Source organism: Corvus kubaryi, unplaced genomic scaffold (genome assembly GCF_017639235.1).
Source record: "Corvus kubaryi isolate FWS band 111438036 unplaced genomic scaffold, C.kubaryi_AGA036_p1.0 133, whole genome shotgun sequence".
Taxonomy (NCBI): Eukaryota; Metazoa; Chordata; class Aves; order Passeriformes; family Corvidae; genus Corvus; species Corvus kubaryi.
In genome coordinates this window covers 34,605,338-34,619,649 of record NW_024580667.1, presented here as the reverse complement: position 1 = coordinate 34,619,649, position 14,312 = coordinate 34,605,338, and the positions used below count along the sequence as shown (strand labels likewise).

General features: G+C 36.5%; 1 protein-coding gene across 3 annotated transcripts in view; it reads left to right on the top strand.

Moving 5' to 3' along the window:
* Nucleotides 1-14,312, top strand: part of PCCA (propionyl-CoA carboxylase subunit alpha) — a 272,415-nt gene that overhangs the window by 78,156 nt on the left and 179,947 nt on the right. For all 3 annotated transcript variants that reach the window (XM_042042942.1, XM_042042930.1, XM_042042953.1), the window contains exons 8-9: nucleotides 6,125-6,161; nucleotides 11,943-12,021. In XM_042042942.1, the coding sequence (XP_041898876.1) occupies nucleotides 6,125-6,161; nucleotides 11,943-12,021 (116 nt within the window). The remainder of the gene's footprint in view (nucleotides 1-6,124; nucleotides 6,162-11,942; nucleotides 12,022-14,312) is intronic.

Sequence of the window (14,312 nt, the reverse complement as noted above, 5' to 3'; positions counted from 1 at the left end):
AAAATGCCCAAGGGAATTTTTCAGTACTTGTGATGGAAGTGCATGGTCTATGTAATGACTGGTAGCAGGATATTGCTGCAACATGTAAAAGGGCAAAGACTTCTTTCTTTTCTGGAGGGCTCCATGTGAGTGTTTGGCAGCATTTGTGGCCATGCTGAAGTCTGGGAGTGGCAAATTGGCAAATTTCAGATTTTTGTTGCATGTTTTAGCAATCCCTTGTGTATGTGGTCCTTTAGCACTCATAAGACTTAACAGCAGCCAAGCTGTTGTGCATAACATTCTCTGTTCTGAAATCCTGTTTATTGTTCTAGAAATCCTGAAAGTAACTTCCAGAAAAGTATCTAGCTAGGAGATAACTTTGAATTAATCATTTGAACACCACAAAACGTTCTCTAATGCAGCATTAAATACTCAAAATGCTGGTTTTGTCATTGTATCAAGTTAAAACTTATGTAAGGGTCTGTTATTCTGCTAATAAAAAGAAACAAACCTGACAAAGTAGGATAATGGTTAATGAACAGATAGACCCATAACCAGTACAGCTGAGCTACTAGTTCTTGTATGCACTTGTTTTGTTGACCTTCAATTACACTGTTTTTGACAATTGTCTGATGTTCCTGACACAAAAAGGAAACTAAAGTGATGTGTTTGGCAGTGGGCTATATGCAACAATACCCTTAAAACCAAATTAACTGTAACGAAGGACTGAGTTGACAACTCCAGTCCTTTGCTATTGAAAGGAACTATGTGGTAGTTGCTTAATCCCTAAGTGTCCATATTATATCAATTTCACGTACCCCAGCCCTGCACCAGTTCTGATTGTCTGAAGTGTGTTGATGAAAAAGAGTACAAAAAAAAAAAAAAAACAACCCCAAACCCAAGCCTGCAGTGTGCCTTCCAAATCAGAAAAAGGGAATTCCGCAGACATTGCCAGCATTGTAGTCTCCATCAAAAAGTGGAGTTGCAAATTTTAGGCTAACCAGTGCTTTGATTACCAATTATAGGAAATAAAGCTGCTGATAATTGATAATGTCATACTTGCTATGGATCTTAATATGTGCCTGTGTTTGTTCTCTGATTTCCTTCCTGTGACAATGTCTTTTGCTCAAATGAATACCCAAATAATTAGGTCATACAGGATGCCTGATATTTGGTTAGAGCTTGATATACTATTTTGCAAATTCAGACTAAGATAGGAAGGGCAAAGTATGATACCAGCTCTAATCAGAATAGCAACAAAGAACTAGAGACTCTTTAGGATTTCTGCCATTCTGTGGGAGACCTATTTTAGTCACAGTTATGAAGCTTTCAAAATCTTTGAGGGCTCTTTTTCTTGAGAAATAAAAATTTTAAAGGTCTTGGCAAGGAGCTAAGTGTCTGCTTGATGCTTAAGGTGATTAGAGGTGGCTTCAACTTTAAAGTGGAGTCTAGTAAACCTGGAAGAAAAGTGCATTCATGCCTCTGACAATGCTAGAAATTAAGACAGATCTGTTGCATGTATTCTTTCTGGATGAATAGTTAAAGCAAACAGAGTAACAACTTCTAGTGCTTCATTATTCAACTCAGGACTGCACTGAAAATCTTTGTTAGTAGAAGAGTTGTCTGTATCCTTGTTAAAAAGTGCTGCAGATACTTAGGTCCTTAATGAATAAAGGATATTTTTCCTATCTTGTTTATGTTGCTTAGCATTTACACATAGGAGACACTGTAGTTGCTCAGGTTTTGTAATAACACCTTGGAGAAGTTGCATGCAGAAATATTCTGAGTAGAAATTAAATTAGAAATTTAAAAGAAAGAAGCCCTTCAACAGTATACTTAAAGCTGGAAGGATTGAAGTGTGGGTAAACATAAAAGGTGGAAAAGCTCTTAGGTGAGAGAAGAAAGCAGGTTTCAGAAATAAAGCAAAAATAATTTAGGAATCAGCTCTGGCTGCGAAAACTTGAAGATAGAAGAGGATACAATTATACAGCAAGCAAGGACATTAAAACAATGGTTTCTAGATTTGGCTGAAATAGGTTTTGAAGGTGCAAAAAATATGCTTAGCAAGATAGGTTTAAGCTTAATAATGGAATATTGTGCATTGTTATATAAAGGGATAACAAGCAAGTATTGTATACCACAGATGTACTGTGCTGTTGAGGATCAGTTAAAACAGTTGTCTGTAAATTTTAGAAGCATGCTAATTGGCTAAGAAGCTTTTAGGAATGCTCTGTAACCAGGAAGTCTCTGGATGCCTGTGATGGCGTGAACTTTGTACCATCTCTGTCTCAACTCTGTATGTGAGACTGATAATGGAATAAAATAATAAAAAGGCTCCTAGAACGCCTGTCCAGGCTCCTGGTCCTGTTTGTTGCTGAAAACGCCGACAAGGAGGATGCTTGGCCTAACAGACACAACTACCTATTCTTGTACTGGCAAATGCTCTAGCTAATATGAAACTGTGGAATGAGAGTGGAGAGGGCAGTTTCACAAAGAGTAATTTTCTTCTCATCCCTGGTTCAGTTTCTCAGTTGGCTGGGGCAAGGGTTATCCAGTCTGCACATGTAAGGAACCAGAGTCTTGTGCTGTTTGCTAGAGAGCCAACAAAAGCATTCAGAGATAATTAGTTTCAAAATGTGTAACTACAATTAGTTTTTTAAAACGTAATCGAGAGGGGTAGTGGTAAAAGATTTTAATCAAAAGAATTAGCATTAATCCATGTGAGCAATGGCTATACTAAAGTTAGGGCTGAGATGATGTATTGACTGTAAACAACTGAAGGGGAGTTAAGTGACAAGAACAAAGTGGAGGCCGAGTAACGAGAATAAGGATGTGCTGTGGTGAAAAACTGGCAAAGGAATGGCAAGGGAAGAATGATTTTTGTATCGTTTTATGACATACAGCCAGTTTGGTTTTATGGCTGGTAGAACAGGGCTGGATGTAGACCCAGAAGAATAATGTCTGTGTCTACTTAATTTCACTGATGTCAGTAAACACATCAGAGGTCTTCAGCAAGGCTCTGAATTTACTGTAGTTATGTTTTGGGTACCTGTTTTAGCTGAATTCTTGCATTGGGGTATTTGCATTAGGATTGAATGATCACTGTTTTGCTGGAGAGGTTGTGAAGAGGCTGGATATGAACTGGAGGTTCTGCAAGGCTAACACTTTCAGCCATGAAAACTATTATGTGGTTCTTCATAATTAATACAATGTTTCACAGTTCTAGGAGTCTCTTAAACAGCTTTATCCCGGCATTCCCCTACATCAAGACAGTTTTGTTTTTCTGTCTCCACCTGCTGGTACCTGGTTGAGAGAGAGGCATGTACATGAAATTAGGAGGTTAGGAATTCTTATGCTAAAGGAGTATTTAATGTCTCTTTAACTTAATGGAATCACCTATTTGTGAAAACACTATGACATAATTTTATAACTCTTAGGATTTTTATTAACTTCTACTATTACTTGAACTTTTTTATTTGTACAATAAAAGGTGGTGCTAAAATTATATATTTCTTTACAGTCTCCAGGTTATTTTGGGGAAATGGTAGTGTAGCTAATGTGCTTTTGGAGGAAACAGCAGTAAATCATTGAGGACTTTTGCTTTTAAAAAATAGTTTAAAATGCTTTTAGTACCAGTGTGGTTTTGTATAGTTTGCACATATGGACATGTGTGTTAGGCAGTATCATAGCATTCAGTTTTTGCTCCTCTTGTGCAAATATTGTGTATTTATCATAAGTTTTATGTACCAAAAAGCAAAAATAGCAGTCCTAACTTTTTCTGTTTACTCAAACTGCTTCTGTATTTATGTAATCAGCAAGTGAAATTCATGATATTTTAAATATACAGTTAACATACTTTCTTATGGACAAAGATCAAAAGACTTGCCAGAGATTTCAATATGTCAATTTCTTTCTTTTTTTTTTTTTAATTTTTTTTATTAGTTTTCCTCTTTAAAGCACAGCGAATTTTTGTTTTCTGGTTCAGAAATGCTCTTTGAAAGCGAAAATTTGAGTATGCGTTGATATTTTCCCCCTCCTCCTATCTTAGAGTTTGGGTTCTAATATGTTAGAACTGTAAAAGAAACAGATGTTGAAACAGTGTAAATTAATAACTGTGCTGGCAGATGACTGAAGTCTTTTCAAGCCAGAACTAAGACAATTAGTGCTGCTGATACCAATCTGCTTGTTACCTAAAGTTGTTGTATGCATGTATAAAAATACAGTGGCAGTGAAAAGTTCCCCTGTAATGATTTGCAGCTTGTCTTCCTGTGGACTGTAGTGTATCAGTTAGCCACTTGTTTGCAGGTAACTAAGTGAAAAAAGATTACCCTGTTTGCTTCCCCCCCTTAATTCTATTTTGCAAATATATGGGTGAATTTGCAAGAGAAAAGAAATGTAAAAGTTTCCTTCTCGACTATAATCGTGGCTCTTCATCAGTCATCACTCTTCCTGCATTTTGTTCAAGAGGCTCTAATTGTCTGCATTTGGCAGGTTTAACACTTCCTGACAGAGAGGCTATTAAGGGGAAGTATTCTCGCATAACTGTCACAGGCAGGAACAAAGAACCTTCAAACTCAATGTGTGGAAACCACTAACATTCTTAAATGACCCTTTTCATGCATTTTATCCCTTTAAGCTAAAATTTGGAGGGTGCAGGGTCATGGAAAGCAGCAAGGTGTAATAAAACAGTAAACTCTTGAGGATTTTTTGGGGGGGGAGCAGTGTGAGGGGCAGGGGTTTTTTTTGCTAGATTTATCTCTTGAGTTAAAAACAATTGTTATTTGGAAAAATCTCATTAACAGATGTGACTGGAGTAAAAAGACTTAAAACTGATGTTGCTTTCAGGACCGCTTTGAACTTAACAAGCACCGATTTGTGGAGCAGACTAGCTAATGAAAGGAAATTAAATTTTCTGACAACTTCCCCTGCCAGCCCCCTTATTCTTCATGGGGCTGTTACTAGGTACTGAAGACTTTTAAAGAGGATTTTGTTTTATTATCGGACATAAATGAACCAGGTATGAACATTTCTTATGTATTTTTTTTTAAAGTTCTGACCTGGGTGCTTTTAAAATGGATTGCCTTGAAAGCTTTAAAAATATCAGGTTTCAGTTTAATGTTCATAAGTCAGCCCCCATAGTTTCAGACACAGTTAGCAGCTGGTGGTTTCCAGACATTAATACCTTTTATACAAATTTTTTAATGTATGTCATGGGATAGTATAAATATTAGCAAATTTGGATGGAATTTTCAAGCTTAACCCGTACCACTGTAATTTAACCCTTTTTCTTTCTGATTTTGTATAATGGAAATGTACTGTTATCAGTAGAAACAGAATTAACTACTGCAGGAGAAGCGATTTGATTATTGAAAAGTAAGCAATTCAAGTATTTTGGTTTTTTATTCTCTGAATTTCTCAGGATTTTTTTCTGTACCAGGCTGCAGTAGTATGAGACAGCTACAGCAATAGGTGGCATCAACAAAAGGATTTTTATAGTTGTTGTATGCTAGTAATGTGTAACTCTTAAATGAAAACAATTACGGGAATCTTCTTCTTTCAGATATAGTTTAAAATGGTGCATTTAAGGTTTATCTTGTCTTCAGAATGCAGAACTTTCAAAACTGAAGTGCTTGTGTTCCTTCTTGAGTAAACAAAACCCATTTGTCTTTAAAGAAGTTCTGCAAGATTTTTTTTTTCCTGAACTTGAATTACTCCCAAACAATAGAGAATCAACTCCCCCTACTGACAGCAATCAGGAAAACACAAGGAATACCTGTGAGGACAGAAACAAGCTGGTAGTGGACAAACTTTAACGATCTGATTTATGGTCCATTATTGATTGTAAACTTCTAAATTCTAGCATTAAATTCCTACAACTGCAGAAAATCATTTTGCCATCCTGGTTGTGTTTCCTGTCAGCTGATTCCTCGTTGCTTTGAGTTTCCCAGTGCACTAATGATGAGGTAGAATTTACATTCCACTTATGGTATTAATTTTACATTCCTCTGGCTGAAAAGGGTCAGAAGGTTGTAAAATCAAACATTAAATGAATCGGAGGAGACAGTAGTGCAATATATGACTGCCCTCAGGACATAGTGCAATGGCTGATGGGATTAACGTTGGGTCTCATTTCCTGCTTTTACAGGATGCAGATGAAGCTGTCAGAATTGCAAGGGAAATTGGTAAGTTCTTAAATTAGCTATGGTGGGATTTGTGTGCCTCTCAGCAGACATGGTTGACTAAATTGAATGTGTAATAAGTAATCCCTATAGAACAAATAATGTTTTAATAGTTTTTAAGTTCCCTGTTGCCCATAGGGCTGGAAGAATCTAGGAATTAACGCCCTGTCTCTTAAATCATCACATTTGAGCTTTTCAAACGGGACTTTGCAGAACAAGTGCAGCCATGATTTGTGAAATGACTGTAATACACAGTAATGAGTACCTCACTAAAGGGGTTGTCTGAAAGTATATCTGCAATTGGACATAACAGTCAGAAGCTAGGCATGGTACATTTCCCTTTATATGGAGACTGACACCGGTGATGTTATGATCTTCATTCTTCATCACTGTGTGGACTGTAGCTAGCTTGAATATGCTCCAGAGCACCAGCCTTCTGTGCTTACTGGAATAAAGTCACTATTCAGCTTCAGAATATCTTGTAGAACGGTGAAAAGAGCAACCAGCAAATGAGTCTGGGACTAATTTTGATGAAGGTTAAGTGTAATGTGTGTTTAATGAGTTTTGGCTTTTATTTACTAAAGCTTGATATTAGTGAAAATACTAAACCACATGCTTGAAATTACGCATGTTTTTAAATGCTTTCTAGAAGAAGAATCTAATACAGTAAGATGTATGATTTTCCTTTAATTTTCCCTTTGAGACTGTAACCATGAGAAGCTGTTTAGGTTTATCACAGGTAGATAAACAGCTTTTCACCTGTGTCAAAAGCTATTGCTGTGCCTTTATGTGCCAGATAAAGCGGGACTTACACCGCTACAGATAACTTCTAAGCAGTGTAAGATCTTTCCTCTTTAAGTTGGGCCTTTTACCCTGCACTGGTTAACTGCCCTGAAACCCCTCCTAGGCTTGGCTGACTTTTAGGCTGACACAATTGAAGTCAGCATTTCTTTGGGTCAGGCTTTGTCCTTGTTGTGAAATCCAGTGATAACTGATCACTGTCATTACCAAAAGAAAGAGATTATTAATCAAACTGGAACATTCAGAAGAGAATGGTAAATAAAATTGGGTTTAGTCACATAGTCTTGTGACTTTATTTCAGTTCAGTTTCTCTTCGATAGTCTTTCCTGCTCTTGTGTTTTAAAGATTTCCTGCAAGTATTTTTTGAACAGTTTTGATGAGTATAAGTCAGAAGGCATACTAGAAGTATAGAAGGAAGGCTTTCTAGACACCCTTTAGAATACATTCTTTTTTAATTTTCCTCTGAGTTCTTCGGTGTTCTGTTGACTGGTTCCTGTCTTTGATATCAGTAGCACTTCAGAGGTCATTTTATCAAGGCAGTCTTAAATCTATGATAATAAAGTCAATTACAGACAGCTGGGTGGTGCTTTATTTAGATGGAAAATTCTTAAACTGTTTTGGTACGAGAAGGGTTTGTACTATGATACCATGTAGTGAAAGAAAAATGTCCCTTCTAGCTTTTTCTCCCCTCATGTTTCAACAAGTTGATGAGTTGGGTTAAGCTTCTGTCTAATTGTAACCACTGACCAGAGTAAAACGTAGTGATTTTAATTTTGATTTAAGATTGAATGAAATTATAGTGCCTTGTGTGTATATATATATATATATATATAAAAAATGTATTTGTCCTTGTGTATAAAGCACTTGATATGCAATGGAATACTTTCAGATTGTTTTCTGATTTCACTAATCCAGAGTTTCAGTCTTCTAAGAAGGCTTAAGAAATTATTAAAAAAATAACCATGGGTCAGCGCTTAAAACACTAAAACTCTGATGCTCTCTTGCTGCCTGTGTTTTTTTCCTGCTTCTCTCTGCTGTGTTCTGGCCCAAGATCCTGTAGTAGTGGAGCATGGCACCTCAGGGTTGAGAAACACAGCCTTTACCTGTTTCAGTGACTATTATCTATGGATACACATTTTCTAGGTGTGGGAAGGAAACCGTCTTTTTGCCCCTGATTTGAGAGATTTTCCTGAGTTGTCAGGAGAGAATGTGACACAGATACTAAGCTAATCGGAAATTGGAAGAAGTTCAGGCACAAATTGCTGTATTGGCTCCTTTCTAGAGTCTCTCTTCTCTGTTGGTGTGGGCTATTTTGCTCTTGTGATCCTTTCTGTAGTGCTTAATTACATTGGCCCTTTTCCCATGCTGCTTTTAGGTCTGTGTGTAGAGTTGTACATTAAGAACTGTTGGCTTCTTGATTCTGAAGCATTGATGAAACTCCAGAAAGTTTGACTCCTCTATTTTAAAGGATTGAACAGCTATGAAGTGCAGTCAGTTAAAACTAAATGAAAGTCTGTACAAAACTGAAGAGGTGAAAAAGATGGTTTTTTGTCGTGTTTCATTTGACATGGGTTTAGTTAGTGCTAGCTTTTAATAATGGATATTGAAAAGAATCTGATATCACCACATGCAATATTGTTCAAACTGGTATTGCACAATGTGTGCTGTGGTCTACTATCTGCAGCTTTATAAAAATGGTTAAATGACATCTAAAAGCCACGGTGGCAAAGTTCTGGGAGCTAACAGCTGTGGGACATCAGAAGTTTGTTTACTCCTTTTATCATTCAGATTCTCAGAATAGTAACTGTCCTGGAAACAAGCAGTCCTAACTTAATAGTACCTATTTAGCAGCAAAAGTAGGTGCGGTGATCTTCAAGTTTGACAGCTTTTTAGCTTCTTGCCTCCTAAGATCTTTAGACCCATCTTTAAGAGGCATCACGAGAATGTAAAACAAGAGTAGGTTTTAATCTCATATGCAGTTTTAATTTCACATAAATTGGCATCTAATTTGAGGGAAGAATTGAAAACCTAATACCTACTCAAAAATTTGTCTGCTTTGTGAGTCTTTTCATTGCTGTTGTTGTGGGTACTTATAAATGGTGTTAGAAATTGTTTGCATGCCTCTCCCTTCCCACAACTAATCCAACCAATCCACGTGAACATACTTAAGCAATTTTGATTGCTGCTGAGTAGTACAAAAGTGGGGAGCGTTGAGTAATGCATTCTGATCCCAGTATCCTATACCCAATATGCGTGCAAAACTTAAATTTTACAAAACCTTTCTTTCAGTGTTTGCTATTGGCTAAAGAGCTGCTCTAAAGTTTAGTTCAGTGCCACCAAGAGCAAGGAGTGTGTAACCTCATATTTGAGCAAAAGCTCCAGTACCCTTATTTTCAGGGGACTGGCTAATTTACGTGCTAACATGTAGAAGTCTGTTGCAATTTTTACTTCTCAACATGAGAAGCTGCATGCATTTTTTCAAAACAGGCCTTACTTTAAAAAAACCCCAACTTTATTTTAATTATATAGTGGCTCTTGGGAGTCTTTAACTGCCTTGCCTACAAGCGTGGTTGACGTATAATCGCTGTACATAAAAGGTGGGAGGGAGGGGAAGCAAAGTGGTCCCGTACTTGATGAATGATACTAGTAGCCCATGTATACTCTCTGATAATTTAATCATGTGAATTGTCATATATGAATTACATTTTGGAGCATATAAAGACTCACCGAGGCTCACTTTCAGCACACCTGTTTTGCTTTTGAAACTAAAGAACAGTAAATTAGGACTAGACTCTGCTTACAGAATTAAAATCAGCAAACCATTCAAGAGACTGATATTGTTAGACTGAAATTGGTAGCACAATTGATGATGATTTTTTCAAGTATAGGTAACACTGAATAAGATAGATTAGGTGATGGAAATTGCCATAATAAGGTTGAAAACAATGTTTGTTTCAAAATTTCAGTCTTTCAGCTATTTGGGTTGGACAGGGTCTCCAGATGGGGGATAGTATTGCTAGAGATTTGCTAGTGTTATCCAGTAAAATCTCATTTCTTGCATAAAAGTTATACAAGATGTGCTTTTTCCTTTATTTCAAGATATCCAGTGGCTTGTGTAGGAGCCTGGTAGCTGCCAGGGATCTGGAAATGCAGCTACAGCATCAATAAAATGCTCCTGTGTAGATATTGCATATACTGAATTTCATGAAAACTGGCTGAACTTCACTGTTGCTGCACGTAATCTAGAGTTATTTTGCCTTTAACCTCTGAGATTGTAGAGGCCTGGATCAAACTCATTGTTACTTGACTTATCCTGTACCCCTCTATGGGTAGTATCAGGTATTTCATAAGAAAATCTAAGAGAGACTCTAGAAAGGTTATTTGCATGGCTCTGTTTGGTCTTAACCTCATACGTTGTAACCAGAGACTACTTTAGACTCCAAGGCATGAAGATTTATAGCCTTTTGGTAACGCATGCCTATAGGAGCTTGGTTTGTGCTCTACATATGCTTAACTATTACCTCTCTACAGCTTTCAGCCATGTGAATGCTTTACAGCCTGGGGTTTCACAGTCTAATAATGTGTTAAGTTGGAAACTATTTTATTGATTTTTTTTTTCTTTGTTAATTTAAAGTTCTCTTGTATTGTTGCTCCTTTCCTGCCTTCCAATCAACACTACTGTTTCTTATGCTTGTCTCATGCCTTTTTTTCGGTATCTATTTCAGAATTTTTAATTAAAAAAAAGGTTTTCTAGATCTTGCTGGTTTTAATTATCTTCTCCTGAACGTCCTTTCAGTTAGATCACTATGAAGGGGAGGTGGGCATATTGTATTGCTGCCACTTGACAGAGCAAGGGTAGATCTACATTCCAGAAAGAAACTGTAAATACCAGTAACACATATGACAGTAGACTGGACCACTTCTAGGAACCATATTCAAATGTCTCTTTCTGTCCCCAGATCAAAGCCTTTTATAGAATGTTTCTTCAATTCTCAAGGACTGATAGACTCTGCTTGCCAGACAATATCAACTGGTCTGATATTTGCCTTAATGTTGTGATTTTCATTAAACATACTGGAGACCAAAGGCATGAAGAATTTTCTGGTATCCTAGAAATGTCAAAAGCATTTTAACCAGATCCTCAATTTTTAGTTTTCTGCATGTTCGTGTAGAGAAAGGTGAAGTTCTCTGGTATGAAGAAATTGTTGCAGGAAGTTGCTTTGAATGAAAAGATTGAATTAAAAGAGAAACAATCATTACTAAATCTTCATTTAAACGGTGTACTTTGTTACTGTAATTTTCTAACTTTCAAAAAGTGAAGGTCCTGCCTTATATCTGTATTATAGTATCTTGTTCTACAGGTAAGATATTGCCGGTTATGTACAATGCTGTCAGATTTATACTGCTTGTTTTTTACTACTTGTCAGTTCGGGGAGGATACTTTTTTTATTGTAAAAAAAAAAAGCAATCTCTTTTCTGATACTATTACATAATGTCTAAGAAGCACAGGTCTTGAGCTGCTCTGTTACTTATAATGTACTGCACTCACTAGAAGTGTTGATAAGATACATATTTGTTTACTCAGTCTTTAGACTTAATTTATTATCTACTCATTTTTGCTATTAATTAAAAAAAAATTATTTAAGCAGCAACAAAGGAAAAAAATTTTGTTCCTAAAGAAATGTGAGCTGAAAAGGTCAAATGCCTTATTCATAAATCACTTCATTATTTGGGAATAATTCATTCAGTGTTTTTTTTAGTATAAATGAATTGGAGAAGACAGCCTTTCTTGGCTGTAGAAATTACTGCACTGACAGCTAAGTTTTGAAAAGAAAAAATTCTCCTCTGTTCTCCCTGCAAACAAAGTGTTTTAATAAACGAAGTTATTGTCTACTGGCTTTATTGGACATGTGGTCAGTTGTCATGTTCCTCTGGCCAACTGAACAAAGTTTGAACTTCTGTCTAATTGTTCCCTGCTGTTAGGCTACCCTGTCATGATCAAGGCCTCAGCAGGTGGTGGTGGGAAAGGCATGAGAATCGCTTGGGATGATGAAGAGACCAGGTGAGATGCTGTCCAAAAGCTTGCCTTGATGAATGCTGCAGTTACTGAAGTCCCATTAAGCCATTTTGAGCTGACAGTTGAGCAGATATGAAATGTTAGATGGAGAAATTGGATATTATTTGGTTTTATCCTTTTAGTAGAGTGAGCAATATACTTTGGAAATTTGCGTGTGCCTATTTCTAATTATTTCTTGCACAAACCTTACAAAACATCATCCATTAATTTAAGTAAAAAACCAACACTTATGTCTGCTGTTAGTCCAATGTTAGACTGTAAATTTAGAGTGTAAATAACATTTTGCTGTATGCCTTTCAGAATGCTGATTTACTAATTCTCTGTATTAGGTAGAATATTTATTGGCCCTGATTCACAAACATTAATGCATGCCATTAGTTCTGTTAAAGTTGATGAGACTGATGATTCATACGTGGAAACACATACGGTGTTACCAGAATGTGCGCTAATAATTGCATCCTTCTGTGTTTAAAGTATTTGTATCAGCAAACTATTGTACTTTTGTCTGTTTTCAAACAACATGTGTTTCAACACACAGATGTTTTTATGTCTTACTGGTTGTCAGAATCCTGAACATTTCATGATGCTTTGTTGTTGACTCAGAATTTTACAGTCCATTCTCTGCTGATATTCTGGCAGCGAGGAGCCTGATTTCAACTCCATGTGCTGCTGATCTTACAGAAAAATGTATTTTCTGATTTTTCAAAGACTTGTAATGAAAAGCCTATTTGATCCAAAATAACATGAATGTTTTCCTTTCTGCACAGAGAGAGCAGCACAATTGCTGGAGTCAACTCAAAGTACAACTGAAATTTTCATTAGTTTAATTTAGTCACCTGCATGACTTCCTTGTCGTTTTTCTGTCCCCTATTAAATTTTTGTTTGTCAAAACCTAAAAGCTGGATGAAAGAACAGTGAATGTCTAGCAGTTAAATTTTAGATTTAAAGAAAACATGGTGGGTTTATTTGTACCTTGCTCTCTCTAGTCCATTTGTATTCAAATCCAAATAGGAAAATAATGTTTTGTGCATTAGAATGAAGGTCTAGAATAACCTTCTTTCTTAAAAGGATACTTTGTTGCTACTGCTTTAGAATCCAAAATTACTGCCTTGATCTTGTTCAGGCAGCAGTTGCATCTGTTGGACTTGAAAGGAAGGCATTCATTTCTTGTTTAGCTCAGAAAGGAGCAAAGGAGCTTGATTAAAGTAACTGTTTTAAATGAAAAGTGGATCTAAAATCATAATTGCTGACTTAACTTGGAGAAAGGCTGTGGTTATGGTTTAGAAAGTCACCTGGTAGAGCTGATTGGTACCAGTAGAAGCTAGCTAGGGATATTCTTTTATGTACATTTGCATATCAATAAATTAATTTAGTGATATTACTTTGACTCAGTCCTATTTAATGATAATTTGAGCTGCTTGCCTTGTTTATGGAAAGCTTTTGAATGATAGAATATCCTGAATTGGATGGGAAGGACAAGGATCATCGAGCCCAGTTCAATTCTGAAGTATCATTCAGGTCCTCATTATTTGGAGTTATGGTTGGTAACTGTGGTTAGTTATGCAAGCCTTGTCCTTATACTGTAATGTTAAATCTAAAAGGTGCTAAGAGGACTGTGCTGGCACCTCTGAAAAGGAATTAAATTCAGGACTCTTATCATTTCCAAAGAACAGATTGAAACTTTCTGGCAGAGGTTATGATGGATCTTTGCATGTAAAGGCACTTACTGGCTTGTAGGTTCAGTATCGGAGGTCATTGTACAGGAGCTATTGGCCCATGTTTTAAACTCTGAATGTGTATGTAGAAATTAGTTTCTTTAGCTAGTAGCTTCAGCTGCAGACATGATAACCTCCAAGCTGGGAATTTGTACTAAATTATTTTTTAAGATTTACCTTTGAAAAATTTGGAGTTTTGTGTTAGTGATTTCCCCCTATTGTCGCATCTTCTGTAACTTTTCCTAGATATTGAAGTCTTGCATGCTTAGTGGGGTATCTGTTTTGAAAATTTTTACCAAGGCAGCTTCCAGCAACAGATATTTAGAGAGATGAAAGATTTTGTCTTTTAACCTATAGTAACAGGAAAATGTAAATTGTCCTGTTTCTGAAATTCTTTCTTGGTGCTAAGGCCAATTTTATGAACATAAATCAAACATCTGTTCTCAGATTCCAAGAACCCCTTATAATTTCTTTTCTGTGGTCTTGTGGTGCCATGCTGTGTTTATTTCTGCTGTTCCACAGTTGTTGCTCTTCACTGGAATGGTGCAGCAGGACATGTGG